The 20,466-nt window shown below is 39.3% G+C and overlaps 1 protein-coding gene across 12 annotated transcripts in view; it reads left to right on the forward strand.

Annotated features, from left to right (window-relative positions):
- LOC124177149 overlaps positions 1 to 20,466 on the forward strand; it is a 35,913-nt gene that overhangs the window by 5,169 nt on the left and 10,278 nt on the right. The window contains exons 1-3 of one of the 12 annotated variants that reach the window (XM_046559207.1): positions 3,307 to 3,397; positions 6,186 to 6,418; positions 7,285 to 7,568. The exons of 1 other annotated variant lie outside the window; for it this stretch is intronic. In XM_046559207.1, coding sequence (XP_046415163.1) covers positions 7,435 to 7,568 — 134 coding nt within the window. In that variant the 5' untranslated portion in view covers positions 3,307 to 3,397; positions 6,186 to 6,418; positions 7,285 to 7,434. Of the gene's footprint in view, positions 1 to 3,297; positions 3,398 to 3,451; positions 3,467 to 4,433; positions 4,658 to 4,703; positions 4,829 to 6,185; positions 6,419 to 6,778; positions 6,854 to 7,284; positions 7,569 to 11,869; positions 12,018 to 15,403; positions 15,578 to 20,466 lie in introns of those variants that run through there. 10 more of the 12 variants (XM_046559203.1, XM_046559204.1, XM_046559201.1 and 7 more) reach the window with 10 other exon arrangements.

Genomic DNA, 20,466 nt, shown 5'->3' on the forward strand with positions numbered 1-20,466 from the left:
CACGAAGCACACGGAGCACGTGCGTATAATTCCTCGTAATTTGATCTGCAGAGTAGGCGTATACGTATACAAGGTTTCCGAGCATTTTGAGAACGTCCGTTTTCTTTGTTGCGTTGTACAAACCACTGCGGGCTTTCTAACTTCCGTGAAAAAAAGTTGAGCTTCGAGAATTCAAATGATAAAAAATAATTTTGTATAGTTCGATGCCGTAATTACGTTGAAGAAATACACTCGTTTTGCTGAGATGTATCGTAAAGCTTCGGTTAAGTGATTTTAAACAATAAGTCAGATTTCCAAAATTGAATGTAAGGTGTTGAAATATTTCGCCTAGATCAGAACTACGTTTTACCCATAATTTGAGTTTTCGATGAAGCTCGATCAATCGAAACGATTCAGATACATTCGCTGAGCAATACCGTTCTCAAGTTACGGATCCGCATCCCGCTGCGGAGAAATTTTTATTACTCTTGAGACCGTGCTCATCCGGTTTGAGAAATGATTTATCGGCATGATCGGCAAAATGGACAACTCTCTCTACCCTTCCGTACCACAGGCTTACAACAACGCCGAGGGCGTATTTCGACTCCGTAAACGACATCAGGATTGTACGTAAGGAAGGATGACCGACGGGATTTTTTATTCAACCCCCCTCCGAAGTCTCTCTTGCCTTTGTGTCGGCGAAACCGGTGCTCAATAGGTACGAACTATTGCTGCTTCGACAGCTTCGATTAATCGTTTTCCCGATTAATCGATTAATCGAAGTTGCCTTACAATAGTTTCACAAGTCAATCGGTACATGGCTCGCGACACATTTACGATGTTCGAACTGAGTCATGAGTCATGACTCATACGTACGGAATCTGTAGTTTGAATATAATAAATGAGTTGCGAGTCGTGTACCGATTTTCCTGAAATTAAAATTATCATAAGGCTGCTTCGATTAATCGATTAATCGAAATAACGATCTATGGAAAAACTCAACTAATCGATTAATCGATCAATCGAAAGAATGATTAATCGAAGCTTCCGATCAATCGATTAATTGCACAGCACTATGATCGACGATAATTACATTTCCGTCTTACGGCTGACACAAAACTGTGCGAAACTCGATGGACTGCTTCTTTCCAAGGTTCCTAACTTGTATAATCTGCACCATGCGAGTGAATTTTCACCGTACAGATACCGAATTTCCATCGTGTCGTTTAACAGCTTGTTAGATTTCTGACAATCGTCCCCGCGGCTGACGAGATATCGAGCTCGCAGTGCTGCAAGATTGCGATGCATTTTCACTCGTAGTTGTGGTTTTGCGAGGCTGCGTCACTGGCTGCTTTAGGTTGAGTTGCAGCATTGCGAAACACACGTGTATCGCCACGAGGGACACTCAAGCCAATTCTCCCGCCTCGTAATTATCATCCGCAAGCATCGTTACTCGGATAAACAAGATCGCCTCCCATCGAATGAACGACCACGCTGCTTGTAACCGATCGGTGCATGTTTACTGTTTGCTCGATCTGCAGATCGGGTATTACAATCAACAACTATGGCCGGCTTTTGCCTGCGAGATCTGGAGGCAGTTGGAAGATTTTTTTTTTTTTTTTCGCCTCGCCGTCTATATAATTTGGTTTTTAAAACTTTCTGAAATGACACTCTGTCATTTTTGCTTTGACGTATCAGACTTTGAGTCGCTTTTTCTGTTTTTTTGTAAATATTAAAACTAAGTAGTTCGTACAAAAAAATAGATGCAACGGACTTCCATTGTTCCTGATACATTTTAGGCATAGTTCTGCCGGTTTAACTCTAAGGAAGCAAATTAAAAAAATTATCCGCCAACTTCCCATAGTAGATTATCTTTTTCGAAAACCGGCCAATTTCACTAGTCGTGACGAGTTGAATGGTTCTGCATAATAAACAACAATGGTTCTACTCTTGGAGCTACGTCAGAAATGTTTTTATAAATTATCGAACAACTTTTTTCAAAATCTTAGCTACCAGATCCTGATATCCTGGCGTAGCGGCAAGAGTTTTGGACTGACTTCGAGTCCTGCAGTGTATTTCTAGTACTTTCACGCGATGAAAAATGGTTTGATTTTTTTTTTCTCAATTTTTAAACCTTAATTGATATTTTTTCAGTTTCTCATCACAGCTGAAACGTGCAATTTCAAACAAACTAATGATTATATTTAGGGAAGAGGCGGGTAAAATCGGCTACTTAAGAGAGGAATAACGTTAGACCAATTTCGACAACGGAATTTCTTTGTTTTTGGCCTAAAAATACATCACAATCGTTATCGAAATTTTTGAAAATCCCATTTGATTGTACAGTGGACCCATTTTTCCCGCCTTTCCCCTATCCATGTCCAGAATTCGAGAATGCTTACAATGATTTTGTCTAGACAAGGCGCGGACTCTAATCACACAGGTCAGATATTGTCCATCCGTGCCATTGACAGGGCATAAAGTTACGGGTAGGTATCTTACTCTGAATGGTAAAGTGCATATAATTCAGCTATTCAAAAGTGCACATGCGCCCAAGAAAACCCTAGTGCGTAAAATCAAGCACTTCCGTTGTGCACACGCGTTGACGCCGTTTTACCACACTGTTCGGAAATGGGGCACTTCGCGCACGCACGCTCCACAGGCTTCGAACATCGTACTTTCCAAGCAGGTGTTGGTTAAGTAAACATCCCCAATCAAGCAAGCGCGAAAAATTATGAATATCAAGTTGAAATACCGCGGTACATTAGTCGAAAAATCTAGATATCGCATCGAACATCATCCGCCGACTTGATAAGGAGACCTACGGTAAATTAATACGAAATTTCTCGACAATTCCCAGATCTCGAGCGATTTTCCAGACCGATGGTCACCCCGACTTTTCTCACGTCAATATTCTTGTCTTGGCGAACGATCACCGAACGTTTCCAAAGACGATCCATGCAGGAACAGCAGCGTCGATACCTCGGAGTCGAGTGTCTGGTTCAATTCTCACTCGGCCGCATTCTCGACCAGACTTTATAACCCGCTTCTCACCCACCCGCGTCCCGCTCTCATTCTCTCTTTCTCTCTTTATCTCTCTGGCTTCTTCCCTGCTAGCTGTAGCGGTTCTCCAACAAGCACGCTTGTGTGTCTATTTCATTGCAAATCTGCCTGTGTGTCTCGCAAGTGATGCAATCAAACCACCATGCGAACCGAGAGCGCAACGCCTACCTAGAATGCTTCACCAACCGCTTGACTCGTTTAATATCGACGTAAAAGCACCGGCTGGTAAAAGCCATCCGGAATAATTGTAGGTCGCACAGTGAGACCTCCGAGCTGTTGACGCGATGATCGCGTGACGCGCGTCCGACGATTCATTTTAAAATCAAGCTTTTTACCGCGCTGTTTCTCATCGTCGGTAATGATATCGTTCCACTCAAAGTTCGCAATATTATGTATATGCAAAATTGGCGTATAAACCGGCGACGTTAGTACAGTCCAACGATATGGTTTAACCGCTTCTTCTACCTGCGATGCATCTGCGCCGTTGCTTGTAGATTAGGTACGCCAGCCACGCCAACCTAGATTGTCATTATTCCACCAGTGAGTTACACAAATCCCGTTGAAAACCACTAGACTCTTCCGTGTTCTTTATCTCGATTGACGAATCGACAAAAACATCGATTATTTGACTTGTTTTTGTAATGAATCTGGTGCCAAAAAAGACCATTTTTATCTGACAATTTTTGTGGACAACACTTTTACCGAATTTCGTGCGGAGTGGCCCTTTCATTATCGGCGTGCTCAACTGCAGTATGTACCTTTTTAGATAATTTCGGATATTTTTTTTTGTATAGAATGATTGATTTATTGCATAGAATCATGGCTTGACGTAACAAGTCAGTGAACAATTTACCGATTTCACCGATAAGGATCGTTTTGAAAAAAAAGAATCAGTTTATAATTGAATGCCATGTTGTAATCTTACGATTCACAATGACCGTTGTTTATAATTCATATGGATAAAATGTCAACCTGATGTCAGCATCTTCGAAGAATCCTGCCGCCATCCATTAAAGAATAGACATATTTGATGTCCATCCTGTTGGACGAGGCAAGATAAATAGAAGGAGAGTGTTTGCAACTTTGAACATTGTATTTCCCAATTACCATTATTGATGTTACAGTGTTTAAAAATATTCTATGTCTATAAAAGTCCACGCTGTTAATATGAGATAAAGTTGAAAAGCCAGCGTTATTCCTTTTTTGTTGGGCGTGCTAAAAAACTAAAATGTATTTGACACAAGTCGGAATTACAAGGTTTTCATGGGCTAGCGTACCTATTCAAGGTGTGGACGTGACCAGGTGGGTTTCGGATTAACATGACGATCTGATTTACAACTGCTTCGGAATTACGTAATCAGATAAATTTAGACACACTGTGACGTGACCGTTTGAACGAGATGGCAATGCGAACTGAATTCCGAAATTGACGACTTCATGAATAATGTATTACATGATACATTATTTTCAAACAATATATTCCCCGTGCCTGTTTCGAGCTGACGGCTATTCACCCGATAAGTTCGACAAAAGCCGGTATTGAATATTCGAATGCAATACTGATGCACGATCGTGATTTCGATGCCGGTCATCCAGATTACCGTTATCAGGTGCGGTATGTAATGAGCCATTAACACTTTTATCCGTTATTAAAACCGCCGCAGTACGTGTAGAATATATCTGATTTATTAAAGATTTTCCAAAATATATTAGCCAGGCCGGAGTAGAATCCTTCCATCATACAGCCGTATCATTTGCTCTCAATTTGACCCACAAGCTGACGAAGGTACATTTTACTTGGTCGAAAATGATGTTCGTTTGATTCAAGTCAGGTGCACTTGAAACAAGGGAAATCATTCAAACCAAAGTTATTAGTCGTTTGAATAGATACCTGACACTCATTTTGGCATACAATTTCTTACGGATTGCAAAATCGCTGTTAGGATTCGAGCAAGCTTCGTTTCAACTGAATATTGACAAGTTGAATCAAGTTGAGGATGCCTGCTGGTTATGTTACTAAGAACTTGGAGATCTTTCACAGTTGTAACGACCCAACAGCTTGTTCGTAGATTTGCGAAGCCGTAGCCACAGCTGTCTGACTAGCGCAGTGACATTTGAACACGTCCAAAGCGAGGTATCTGCTTACTCGAACACTTGTTTGTCATCGGCATACTTGCACTGCTGGACGACGAAGACGTGCTCGGTAGACCGATGCTAGCAGGCTCTCGTGTACGAGAAAATTCTTCTTGCACGTGCATTCGCCGTCGTTCCAAAGGTGATATACTTGGACGATAAAAATTTAGCGCGACGGATCACGTTTGGATTGAAGATTTATTTCGTCATTTCCGCGCTATCAGTAATTGGTGTGTATTGGCAAATGACATCTCTAACATTCTCCAAAAATACTCGTATCTCATCGACGATGTTAAAGGTCGTCGTTGACGAGCTTCTAAAATATTACCTTACTGTACGGAACACCTTAACAATTTCATACTACCAGGGAATTTGCAATGCCGTTCGTACATACATGCAAAGATGTATGTATGCATGTATGATAAATTCTGTGTTGAATTCGTTACGTACTTCTTTCACACTTTGAGGATTGGTTTCAATAATCTTGTTTTGACTTTGCTGGTCCGTGACTCCGAATTAACCCGTGACGAGCAACGGCGAAATTCAACCAATCTGAGCTCTACGCCGTGCATCGTTTCATGACGCGTAGAACTTCACTCAAGCGTACGTTGCGGAATCAGAATAAAAAGCACAAGAGTTTTTAAAGTTCATCCAAACCTCATATAGAGTGAAGTCGTAAATTACGTGGCACGAAATAGTTTTCCTATCACAGGCATCATGAATAAAACGACTGGCACCATATTTTCCCAAAAAACAAACAGTAATTTCGTCTGACGAATTAACATCAAGCCGTAAATTTTGAGTCAAGAATTTATAGGGGTCGCTATACGTTTGTTATCCGTTATCAGTTTTATAGTCCCATGCAGCTTGTTCCGTTGCTCTAAAAGATCAAATAAAACTAGAGAACGGAAAGCGTCAAACAAAAATTCACGCCTGGTGTTTGTCACAACCTTTTTTCATACCATCTGTCTCATTTTATTTTTCTCGCGTGATGTACAACCTTCGGGCAGAGTTTCTTCTTCCGCTACTCCTCCCCGACAATCGCCGCAAATCTCGTTCAGATTGATGGCACCATGATCAGGCGATGAGCATGCCATTATTCTAACGCCTCCGACTGCCGAGTCCGTAGGGCAAAAATGCCCAATCACAATCAAGCAAGGCGAAACCACCGTTACTATCGCTTAGTTGTTACCAGAGCTCGGAAGCGGGAGGAAACATCGGCAATACCCAGAAGGTATGAAAGGTACCGGAGTTCATGGGAGGTCAAAACCAGTTTGAGGAACGGTTCCCCGTTCGCTGGCTCGTCCCTGACAATCGGTTGGAACGGTGACAGTCGTTTGTAAGCCGTGTACTATGTACATGCGATCACGATTGCCTAGTCTTCGACCTAGTCTCGTTGCTTCGGATCGTTGATGATGCGGTGTTTCATTTCTTCCAAGTTTGTCGAAACGCCGGCTTGACTCACCCTGAGGTTAAATATAACCACGTGCAGGTAACAATCTGAAATCGGTTATACTGCAGTCGCGAAAAGTGTGATTTGGACAGGACTCTACCGGGTTTCATTTTTGTGCTATCGTAGTTGTAATACGGTCATCGCCTCCAAAGTGAAAATCGTTATATTCTAACTGTCAGTTCAACGCCTGGAACTGTGTAGGCTACCAGATATCCGCCGTGCAAGGTAATTGTCTTAATTTCCCATCTTTAAAGATAGAATGTTCGAGATGTTGCCTAAAGTATTTCGGGAAAATGGTTTTCAGTTCATTTGATTAAGTACTGGTTATTGTAAAGGATTGTAAACTTATTGTGAGCTTGAGAGATTCGCTCGATGCATCCACCATACGAAGATTATTGAGAAATTCCATTCCTTGCTACCCCGATACTTGTTGATACTCTTTCGAGGAAGAAACATGAATCTATACGCATTTAGGCAAGCAGTAGTACAGTCATCTACGGAAATTAGGACGTTACCCAGTTACAAGGTTCTCGAATTTACGACAGCAAAAAAATCCGCGAGTGTTATGCAATCATGATAATCTGCCATCGTACCCCTCTGAGCCGTGTGTACAGTAAGATCACGTTGAAAAGTGTTGTTTCTGAACCCTCTTTCAGGTAGAAGGCTACTAAGTCAACATAACGCAGTTGTTAAAACTTCGGTCCAAAGTGGAAACCGAGGTGAAAAAGTAAATAGACGTTAACGAAATAATAAAAATAAACCGAAACTGAAAAGAAATAAGTGAAGACGAAAGCGGGGTAGAAGAAATGTTCTCCCGATCACGACCTTCGGGACATGGGCGCCACAATTTCGGCCATCCCAAGAAGAATACGAGTGGCAAGAGGCACGGGATTCGTACCTGGATATTCATGAACAAGAAGAAGGACAGACATCACGAACGGTGAGTCGACTCAGCTTGAGTCTGGATCAGATAGCAGACCCTTCTGCACCCATTAAATCACCTTTCCAATCAGCACCAATTTCTCAATCTCATGCGAAAAAAGCACACAGAGGTACTGTGCGGTTACTTCGAAAAACCGATAATTGGCCGCTGAAAATTGAAAGCACCTAAACGAGGCGGATATTGTGCATTCCAAAACCTGAACAAACTTTTTTACACCGCATTCTAATGCTTGAAATGGTTCTGTATCTGCATTAGCGCATTCCTCTTGTACTTACTCTATGCTTCTTTATCTCGTCAAGTAAGCATAATGCATTGATCATTACCGCATGCCACCTGTAAGAAAGTTCTAGAAAATATAAAAGACTACTCTGAAATTCGTCTGCGTAATCTCGTCAAGTGCCTCAGCACGACCATGAAACGCGGTACTGAAAATGAGACTTAAAATCTGTAACACAAAATGCTCAACTATGTTGCGGAACGCGATTATAAAACATCGTCGCAGGTTCTGCGAAAGTTCTCGTCTGTGAGGGGAGTGTTGAATATTCTTACAAACGCACCGTTGGTGATTTGAAGCCTCGGATAAACGAGGTCTTCTTTTACGTCTTAACATGATTTCAATTGGTAATGCTTAATCGTAGGTTTGGTGTAACGAATGGATAGGAAGCGTATCACTAGTCATTTGATAGTATCGAGTATTCGGAGTTAAGTATGAATACTCTTTGGATTTTGCCGATGGATTGATCTGAAGAATCTAAAAGATTTGACATGTTTCTAAAACATTAAAAAATAATTCAAACTTGCTTCAAAAGACAATTCACTCGTCGTGCAAATTTTCGTTGTATACATTGCATTAGTTGCGATGATGTTTCAATAAAAGATTCCGACCTTTTGAAATACGTAATTATGCACACATTTTACAAAAGGTTCAAGATAATACCAACGGATTTGAAGTGATACTAAAAAATCTTCTGAAATCGACTGGAATATATTAGAGGCCCACTATTCAATTGTCATTCAATGAGGCGGAATACCGTAGAATTCAAATTCAGGTCGAACCGTCCCTGTATCTCATTTTCCACCGAAACTCTACCGTGAGATATAAGAATGTCGACTGCTGAATCAATCGAGCGTGAATTTTTTTGCATAAGACCACCAGAACGCTGATTTTCACCCAAAAACTGTTAGCACACGAATGCGTACCACTGAGCAACGAAGTCAAGTCCTACTGAAATTCAAAACTAGGTCAGTGAAACTAAGCGTCAGACACAATGATTTGGATCGAATCTGGTAGTGATCTGGAAATAATTTGCCTGTGTGTATCGGTGCGTTTGCATAGATTTTCAACGCGTAACGTTACAACCAGCTGTTAACCACATGTGCGATACTTCACCAATGTGCTGGTATTCGAAAACTGCAACCTGTACTCAGCAGCAGGGCAATGGATGCGGGCACGTGTGTCCTGGTCTTTGTGCTAGCTATTATCTCGGCGGGATGTGAGGCACTGGATGAAATTTTCAATCTAAAGGTCGTAATCGGGGCTATTTATGGTCGGTTGAATCTGTGACCGTGACTAAAGTGCGTCATACTGCAGTGCGGTGTGCCAGTCGCACAGATTCTACTCGCAATTGCTACACTTGACGGGAATTGAAGCCATTCGGACCTCGGGCAATACCCATAAGCGAATGACGATCCAACGCTTTGGTGTTTTCCTGCTGCAGGATGATTATACTTCGCATAGTAAAGTCCTCGCACCATCTCCTGGCCATTTTCTTTATCAGCATTTTCATTAGACAGACGGAGTTACTCACGCAGTAGAGTTCGTTGGAAAGTGTGTCGCGCATTTGTCCAATTACGCAACTTACACATATGTATACCAAATCTGCAACACGCGACCAATTGAGAGTCTGCCTACGAGAATATAAACCGCAACCGCTTGCTGCATCGTCTGTACAACGACATCGTCTTTTCCGACCTCTAAAGCGTTCTATTCATTGCTAATATCAATCCGACTTATTGAATTATCTGGTACGATCAACTCGATGTTCAATTACTTCTATCTTCACGACAAACATGTCGCGCAGTTTTAAATCACGATATTTTCGTAACATTTTTCACAGTTGAGCTTCTGGAACACATAATCTGTTCTTTATGCCGAAAGTTACCTGCGTATTTGTAACATAATCCGCCCAATACTGCACTTGTGAATCAATTTTCTGTCAACCCCTTCATGACAATCGGTACAGCTGAGAACTGGTTCAATTAATATCGTAAATCGGAGCTCGAGTCCCTCGGGTATTTTCGTCGTTTTACCGATTGGTCGAGTAGCAGGCAAATCGTCACGATCATTTCCGAATGATAACGAACACCCATCCGCGCTACAGTCATCAGTCGTCCTCGAACCTCGAAACTACTGGCGAAGCCTCGTTCGCATCGTTCACATTCACAGAATCCTTCCAGTATAATAACATTTAATTGTAAGTATAATACAAGGATACCGAAGCGAAATCCTTTGTAGTTCAATGGAATTTCCAAATTCGAATCTTAGTAAAACTGGATGTAATTCTATGAAATCTCTGAAGTTCAGTGAACTCTTTTAGTCGGTTAAATCCCATGAAATGTTATAAATTCCACGATGTGTCTGAATAGATGGGTTTCAACTTCTTCTGAAATTCACGAAGATCCACGAAACTATTGAAGCCTTGAAGACCAAAGAAAATAATCGTTTTGAAATGCTTACGGCTATTGTTCAGAAGCTCGTGCATCTAAAAGTAAATGAAAAATTTGGGGGAATTTGAAGACGGTAATTCTGCGTATTTGCATCTACGAGCAAATGACGCTGCATGTTGGGGTATATAACAAAACATCGATAACGCAAACCACAAAATTGTTGACTTTTCTCGTGTTTGATCAACTAACCGATACAGTGCATTATTACTGTACATTGTATGTTGAGCTCTCCGACGCGTCGGTGTATATTTTTACAACGGTTGTTCACTGCACAAGATCGACAGAACCGACAACTGGCAACTCGACATACTCCGGTGCTTACTTGGACACGGAGATTATCAAAAACCAAATTAATCTTTGTTAAATTTTCTCCAGACGTGTAAGTGACTGTAATTTAAGTAAATTGAGTTTTGTTTGACGGCACAATTTGTAGTGTTCTTATATTTTTGGAGTTGATCGGATGACGATATTTCTTTGAATCAAAGAAAACATTTTTTTTCCACAATAGCTTGTCATATCGAAAAAGCGGATGGTGCTCGGCTGATAAAGAAGGACAAGCGTTAGCTTCAATTATTTTCTTCTCGCGATCGGTGTGGATGACTGTGCGTATCACAAGACACAATTTTGATAACCCCGCATGTTACAGTCATGTTCATTAATTGGTGGCTTGCCAGTTATTTGAAATCATAACTGAAACAAGCTTTCCTTCTATGGAAATTTCATGTACGGTCTTAATTTGATTCTCCATTCACTTGCGTTTCTATTCAGTGGCACATGAAATTTGCTTAGAAAGGATACTCGTTCCAGTTTTGATTCCAACAAAATACCGAGCCACTGGGAACCTATGATTGAACATTACTGTACGTATGTATATACAAATCGCACCCAAGCTGTTAATCAAATCTGGTAAAAATAGAAAACGTACATGTCATAAGGTTTGTGCACGCCGTTTTCATTCGGATAAACTTGACAGTCAATACCATCTAGCTCGGAGGCTTGTAAAAAGCAAATATCGATCGAACGGCGCACGCGTCAATGGCCGCAGCCAATGAAACGATAACTATTATATTTACCGGACTTTTCGCAGCTCAGATTCCGAGGACAAATTGAATCAAACGATCGCCGAATGAAATCAGCATCACAGTCTTTTGGTCCGGCAGAGTCGAAAAGACGAAGAGTGTCGAGCATCGCGATCGTCGGTGACGCGTGGAAAAATATTGCTTCTGTAGCACGTGAATTTTGCTTTTAATCCCAAATCGTACGTACGCAATATATAATACATCTATCGATGACAAATCATTGCTTCTTTTTTTTAAGTGATTTTTGATCGGTTTATACACATTTTTCCTCGACGATGTGATTTTTCTTTTGCTACAAATGTATTGGAACCTTGTGCGATTCTGTGCCTGCGTCAAAGATTCTCCCGCAGTATAAGTTTCGCCGCTAGCTTATTGCCGATCGGTAAGTACGCGGTTGACATAGCCAAAGTGAATATTTGTAGCTCGTGCATCGATTAGCTTGTTGGATTACTTGGGATATTTACTTGCGCAACGCGGTGTGTTTACCCCCGGTCATATTTGTCTGTATGGCCAATGTCTAGTCGTGTCCGTTGTTGCGTTGGAGATCGTCGAAACTCGTCCACAGTTCTGGTCTTTAATAAATAACCCATTGCGCCACAATGCGTTTTCGGAATCCGTTGCCACAGCATGGTGAATACAAGTAAGATACGCACGAAATTTTCTTCGCTATTGCCATGATTTTTCCATCAGTTAACTAATTCGAGGTTATGTTACATCGCGGCAAAATCTGTCGCACGCTTCGTGACGTTCCTAGACGTTGACGAGCTGCCTGGTCTGGTTGTGTTCGCGATAAAACGCTAACCCTGTTTATTGTCCGAATTTTTATTGATATACATGCATGTGAGGAAATGTTATATCTCCATACTCCTCTCGTATGCGGACTTGAACGTAGTAAAGTCACACATTACGCAGCAGGCGAACTTCGTCCACCAAAAATTTTAGGTTAATTACATCGAGGGTTGTGGGGACGAAACGCGAAAAAGGGCTTAACAGACCCATTCTACACACAATTCCGAACAAAAACACTTCTGTACAATTTCATTTGCTGCAGAAATAAAGAAATTGCACGGATACTACAAAATCGCAATAGTAAATTTTTTGGCCTCCCAACTAGACATAACCCCTTAAATTTGAAAGATAAACCCTTAAAATTGAAAACGTGCTCTAACAATCGTATTTGGGTATTTGGGTATAATGACGCGTGAATATCTTTTAATACTCCCACCCTGCCAAATTTTCGTTTATTTTTGCGATCCAGCGTAGGTAGATTTTATGCAAATCTATAGTTACTCTCACTCGTGAGAGACCAGATTGTGAAATTATTATGTATTTGGATTGAAATACATATATATATCGTTATCTTGCGGTTGCCTTCGTCGACTATGCAGTATAGCACCCGCAAGGTGAACACTGTCAAGCGTGACCGTGAATAACTATAATCAAACAAACAAATCTTACCTGACTTGAGCAGGCTGCAGCTAAAGCTGGTTAGCAAAGATCAAACGTCGAAATTTGAATGATAACTAATAATTGTGTGTACGTAGTTTCGTGTTATAACGTATATACCGGGTGTTCATTTTCAGCAAATCCAATGTCGTATCTCTATCCTCGAAGATTTCAACGTCATTCTAACTTTCTCGATTGTCGATGTAAAAGAAGAAAACAATACAAATCGATGATTTTTAGTGCACCAGAATTACGGTAGATTGATTTCTACGAAAGGAAGAACTATTCTCACGGTTTTTGCGGACAAACTCCGGAAGATGTGGATATTTTATTCTTTGAGAACACTCTAAAATTTGTTATCGTTCAGGCTCATTTCGGTACTGTTGTATTTCTCATCTTTTTACCTTTTCTTAGTAATATATGTGTATACGGTATGTTTAACGAGCTACGATAAAAATGGAATATCGTGAAATTGATGAAATTAAAAAGATATTACGACGTTAGTGAACTCCTGTCGTGATTTAAGAGTTACAATAAAAGAAAATCAGACCTGGAGTGGCGATATCGAGTTAATAAAACGCTTCGTTTCACTTTCACACCCAACTAAGCATGACCTCTCCTTCCTCCCACAATCAGACATATTCCGTCTCGATTTCAGGAATTGTAATAAAAAATTATAATATTAGAATGCGTTCCATGCCTTCGTCGCCGTTTTATTTATTTTTTTTTTTTTCCTATTTTCATTGGCATTATTTATTTCTGCAAATTATGGCACAGTTGGTTTCCTATTATCAACAATAATCCCAAAAACTCTTATCTTTTTTTTTTACTTAAATGACCGGGCTAATGAGCCATAGTGAGCGTTATAATCACACGAGTCAGATATCACCGATCCAGACGTGTGACACACGCTATTTTTTCCAACCACCGTGGCGGAAAGTTTGATTTAGGAAGCAGAAGTTGCCATTGGCATTGCATAAATAGTCTAAAAGCTGACGACCAAAATGGTCACGTAGTTTTATCATCCTTGAAACTCAGGATAAATACTTACCTAAAGGAACTCTTTTGTGAGAATCGTTCGTTGATCTGGCAGGATCTGGGTGGGGGAAAAACAAAAAAAAAAAAATAAGGTAAAAGTATCGTCCTTAATTTTTGTTGCAAGCTGTTACCTTAAAACTTTTTTTTCCGCATTATAATTAAGTCTGGCAAAACCTTTCCACCCACCGACTGATTTAAAAATTTTTTCGGGTTTATTGGGAGTATGGCGGGATAGTTTGTAACAAAAATTAAGAACGATACTTTCACCTTATTTTTGTGGTTTTTCCTCACCCCAAGATACTTGAACCCACCAGGTGCGCCTGCCGGATCGATGATTTTCATAAAAGAATCCTTCAGGTAAGTATTATCCTGAGTTCCATTGCCGATAAAACTGCATCAACATTTTGATTGTCAACTTTTCGGCTGAAAGTTGGGGTTAGGTATTTTACATTCAATGGTAAACTATGAATACATAACTTACGCTAATGACACAGTGCGTAACAATATCGAGCACTTCGGTTGTGAGTATGCGCCAATGTCGTTTTACCGCACCGTTTGGAAACTGAGCATTTTACACCTGCTCCATAAAATCGGACTCTCAAAACTAGTGTTGGAAATGTGTGTATAACAACGAGTCTATACTGTTGGAAGTTCGCGTCAAAGACTCAAACTCCGACTCAGGTTATTAGCGAGTAGTGATTACGTCGTCACTATAATTACCGTCGCGCAAAAAGATTCGCACGAGCTATAGATTCCAGCCCGGATATTATACTGAGAGAAAAAAAAAGAAGATAAGAAAAACTCTTTTTTGTAAAGTCAATGGATGAGATAAGAATACGTTCCGAAAGACGTCTCGACCACGCGATTTTTGTATATACCTATGTTTGAAAATGTTTGCCTTATCTCCTTTCACGTCAAAGTCGACTAATTGTAGTTCGTGTCTTTTTCATACCCGCGCCGAATATTCTGTACAAAGAGTCAGTCGATAATTAAATATTGAAAAACTCTGATTGTAACGGAGCGCTCATTACAGGATATCCATTTCTAATCGCTGAATCAGTCTCCCAGCATCGAGATGAAAATCGCTGAAAATTATGATCGTTTGATCAGCAAATGAAAATAAATTACACGCATGACATTCGGAATCTACTCGTACTAGGAGCTAGTCATACTTCTTAGAAATAAGAGTGCGAGCCCATCCCGCTGTTGGGTGACGAACTTGAGCTTCCACTCATTGCTCTAGTCGCACTAAAAATAATGAAATCACGCCACTTTTTTATTCTCGATTTATTGCGAATATTTTGCGGATTTTTTATCGCAGCATCATTATTACGTTCTCAGTGTCACTAATGCGATCTCCCGTTTCGGCCAATAATGAAGTTACGCTTTTATCCGTTCCCGAAGTATGTAAACAAATGTCAATAGTCTGCTGTTTCATTTTGCCTTGGGCAACAAATTCGTGGGCTCACTAACAGTTTTCACCTCGGAGTCAGCCAAGTTCGCCAGTTCGAATTCTACCTACCATTTGCGTGGCACACAACGCCGCCCGGGGATCGACTTTAAAGCATCGCATCAGTTAGTTGCGAATGATTAGTACATCGATACCGTCTGGTGTGGTAACACCTTGCTCCGGAAGGATTAACCGGAAGCGGTTCATAGCTTTACAAAAATGGTCATCTGCAAGGAGGAGAACATGTCCTTACTCTATTATCTCGGGTACGTTAACTGAGAAAAGTTTCGTTTGTTTTAGTGATGTTAAAAAATTGTTGTGATATACGGGTATCGTTACAAATGGAATACAATCAACTATTTGGTGTAATTTTTGCTGTTAATACTACATATTCTCAAAGTTTTTGCAATGTTAAATCTGTTTGTTTAGTTTACTACATTTTTTAGCGAAGTAAGAACTTGACATCAGTTTATTGTTCCACCGAGAAAAAATTATCGCAATATTTCCAAGAATGGTGCACAACTGAACACAGTAAAAAAGAGTCCCAACTCTTACTGAAATTTCTGAAAATGTCCCTTCCGATTTCTGAATGACTGAAAGTAAATGCGGATACGTAATTATTCTCAAATTGTACCATTCAATTTCATCGAATTAATATGAGTTGTTTGTAACCAGAACAAAAAGTAAATTGATCGACAAAATTTTGGATTAGACCACTAAAAAAACTAATCATACGATTTCTGTCGTTGAAGTTGTACAAAACGATTTATTTATGCACATCTGAGGGAAAATTTTTTGCTGCTGGATGTCGACAAAAAATAAGAATGTGATATTCAATCCGTGACCAAAGTCTTTCCGAGTGCTTAAGTATGTGAGAATGTTTCAGTGTTGAGCAGAAAAAGTAATTTGCGCCCGCACGTGTGTAAAATTTGTCGTTTCACTGAAGTGAATTGTCGATCATTTATAATCTGAAGTCATTGTGACGATTTGCTCATTAAATTCCTGGAACCGCAACGGTTTGGTTTGTATTAATCGTTACGTTATCAGGAATACGCTTAATTCTAGTAATACGATTGTTACCGCATGATCTAATCAATTAGCGGACACGATGGTGATAATCGTTTCTCGAATATTATCTTTATACATCGCGACGCCCACGTCAGTTCACCTTCGCAAAGAGACGTGAATTGGTGGTCAATCGGACCCAAAATACAATCTATTAAGTCGAGTAGGTATAGGAACTGAGTTCATAATTTGATCTTTTTGTGGCTATTTTATTTACACGATGCTGTCATTGCTGCTGCAAGTATTGAGTACCAACCAAAAACACACGTCTTACGTAAATTTTGCAAGTTCCTAATGTGACGAAACATCTCGAACGAATTCGCACGAGACGTTCGATATTCGGGAAACGTACAAATAATGGATGTATATGGATCGTTAAATTTTCTCTCTCATTCATCCATTCACCGAAATGATACAACACCTTATGCATTGTTCGTAATATCTCGAGATATCGGTGTATGAAGAAGTGAAATAATTCCGAAAATGGCTGCGTGAAAAATATTTGTCTTCGACATTTAACGCCTACGAACGATTATCTAACAAGCGGGTTTAGGTAGATCATAAATTTCTCGTTTTAAAACGCATTTCGCGTAGAAACAGGTAACGATATTCGTAATGTAATATCATCTGACCCGAACTTTGGAAGCAGAATGCCAAATTCGTGATTAGCAATTAAATGATTTTCAGAGACCGCAATACAGAAAAATTAGACACGTCTCGGGCTTTGGACCGCCATATTTGAGCTGGAGATAAAAAAAAATACAGTTTTTTCTCAATTCACCTTAAATTTATGACTAGCAACCATAGAAAACTCGCTAGTACCCATTTTTAACCAACTCCGTTCATCCATTCTCAAGATGTTATCATTTTTATTATTTTTAAAAATTTTATCGTTATTCGACAATTATTTTACACAACGTCGAAGACTAGCGTAAAACTCAACATTTCATTTTCGGAGTGATTACAATAACTTCCTTTTTTCTGTAAGAACAGAGAATCGGGAAGTTAAATATTGATCGTACACGTCGTAGGCTCTAATTGGCATAAAATAATTCTCATCAAATAAAGTATCACGTGGTTATGCGTACACCTCAAAGTCTTTTATCTTCCATAATTTCCACCTTACATTTTCTTTTCATCTTCGGTTTGATTATTTATTTATTTTTATTTCAATACTGCCTCTCAATCAAAAGCTATCGCACCTACCGCGTCGGAGAACGTTGCTAAGAATTCCTTTATGCTTCGCCCGTCGCGATATCCGGTTACAATGCAATCAATGCGATAGTTGTTTAATATTTCAGCTCAATTACAAAACTCCATAATCCTAGCCCGACTCCGTCACCTGCGATACATCGAGTACCGTAAGTGAAATTATTTCGAATGTCAAATTAACAGGCGGATTACGTTGAGAGTTCACCTCAAATTCGGAACTCTAGGAAATTCTACTGAGAAACGTATACAAAAAATTTTCAACTTACTTCGCATTTCATACGTAAATATAAAAAGTTCTCAGCCTTTAGATTGCGCCGCATTGCTAAAATTACTTCAAGCATAGTGACGTATGTAAATTACACGTCAAGATGGTACACCTCTGAATTTGATTAAGATACCGACACTCTTTTTCAGCCGAAGGCAACTGTATTACAAAAATTATTTATTGGATTTGATGCATTGAAATTTATCACGAGTTCTTAACCTTCGTACCTAAACTTCAAAAAAATTGAATCAAACAACCGTTGCATCGATTTTAGTAAATTTAGTAGATTCTGCACTGAGAAACTAAGATCTGCATGTTGGAATACGAACATCAAGAACAAAATATACTTAGCTGCAGGAACAGCCACATCTTATTGTCAAGATAAATATTTTTATAATATGTTAAACTAAAATATTGTCTGAGAAACTATAACTTCAGTGCAGTTTACCGTGTAAATAGTAATACTGATCATAAAATGTAACTCAGTTGCTTTTTCTTTCAATGAATTTTGTTGCTCAAAAAAAAAAAAAAAAAAAAACTAAAAAATAAAAAAAAAAAAATTGAAAGGGTTGAAATAAATATTCAACGAATAGGATAAAATTTTCTCGCATACGTTAAATAAATTACTTAATAGCTTAGATATTGAAATAAAATCTCTTCGTCGCCGATTGTCTTTTCGGAAAATACCAAGTACATAATCTGTACGTGTATTCAAGCACTCTGCCTCCAGTAGTAGGACTGTTCATTTAAAAACGAGTCGTTCGGATCGTGGAAATAAATGCTTGGAACGAGAGTAACGAAAACCGGTTAACGAATCTCTAGCACCGAATCACTTTCGAGATTCGAATGATGAAAACTTTTTCTAGAATTTTTGATATCTTGAACTGTGTCGTTCAAGATTGCTCAGATTCATTCCAATTCCATCGAACGCGTGTCGTTTCATTCGTCTTGGCCATCGTTGGCGCAAATAACATTGCTGGAGGTTTTTTAAACGACTTTTTCTCCTTCTCCAATTGTTGTTTCAGGCGATGTGACCGATTGATTCTTGTATAAATTGATCCGCGCGCTTGATTCATCCGATCCTAAAACGTTGGGTATTTCAAATATATGTATAAATATGTACATTCTTAATTTTCATGTGAGAATGCACAATCGTTACACCAATCCTTCAATCATTGGCGAAAATTTTCACTGAACGCTGTAATCGATACAGCAAAAAAGTTTTGGTGCCTGAATTTCTGCATTGCGTTCTCTTGGTTTGTTACACTCGGTCGGTGTGATGATCTTTCTCCCGACTTATCCTACGGAATTTTAGGTTGAAACGCCAGCGTCTTTTTAACGACGTAACTACACGCTTAAAGTAATTGGAAAGCGCAGGCAGTATATGGGCAGACATACCGTACCGTCTCTCGTAATTTCGAACTGACCAATGACCGTGAAGAATTATGCTTCTTCGCCAATTGGACCCTTTTTTTTATGCATGCAGCGCAAGCAGAGTCGTTTCCACTCACGGAGCGATTCGGATTAAGGGGCACCCTAAGACCCATTTGAAATAAAAAATTATACGTACACCATACACTCAGAAAAAACTCTTTCCTTTTTTTGAAAACGCAATTTGTAGACGCATTTTGTGGACAACTTTCTGGTGGAAACGCAATAGTTTGTCGTAAATACCAAAATTAATGAAATAATTGTTTCGAAATTGCAAAAAAATGTTATTAAGTAAAGTATACTTATAAATAGGTACGAAATCCCGATTTTAATTTAGTCATTTTAACCAAATAATGCTTTTTTCATAGTATTATTAAAATAATAAATACGCTACGGTAGGTTCGATCAAATCGCTGCACACAGTCCGCTAAATCTATTCGATGGATTAGGATTAGTAAAATTTACGAAATCATAAGAGCTATTGATTGACTATCGCTATCAAATAATACTTTATATCGTAAAGCTACAAAAGAAATTTTTGTACCGTTAAAAAAACTCTCCGCAACGCGTTAAGAGGATCGTCCAGTGTAAAGGCAGTTTTCATTTAATTTTTGTGAGTATTTTTTTAAGACTAACAATTGAAATAATATTTATACATCATGTCTACACTATTTTTTTTTTTACATACGTTCCTATCGGTCAGTATACACTCAGGTATATTCAATATTTCGTCTTCACAAAATGTACAAAGTTTTCAGTTACAACAAATGAACAATTATTTTTCAATCTTTACAAAATAATTTCACCGTATAGATCTGATTTCGCAATCGCAACAAAACCTATGGGATTGTGGTTCCAAACCTCTTCTTAAACATTACTTAAAACATTTTGTTTTCCGCGTACTATAAAATCAACTAAAACTTTTGGTCCTACGAAAATACTCTTCGGTCCGATGTGTGTTAACTCCGAAATTTACGTTGTAAAAAAAAAATGGGATGCTGGGGGGCTGTACGTTAATTCGTTCCAGGTTTCGATTCGTCTACGTCTCTAATACTTTTAGAATATGTCTGACAGGGTGCCAATACCGCCTGGTGAATCCGAAAATTCTGAAAAGAATTTCTCGCGTTATGTCACGCAGAAAACTGATATTGTACAATTTCATTATATGTATGAATTGAAAAA

This window comes from Neodiprion fabricii, chromosome 3 (assembly GCF_021155785.1).
Source record: "Neodiprion fabricii isolate iyNeoFabr1 chromosome 3, iyNeoFabr1.1, whole genome shotgun sequence".
NCBI classification, from domain to species: domain Eukaryota; kingdom Metazoa; phylum Arthropoda; class Insecta; order Hymenoptera; family Diprionidae; genus Neodiprion; species Neodiprion fabricii.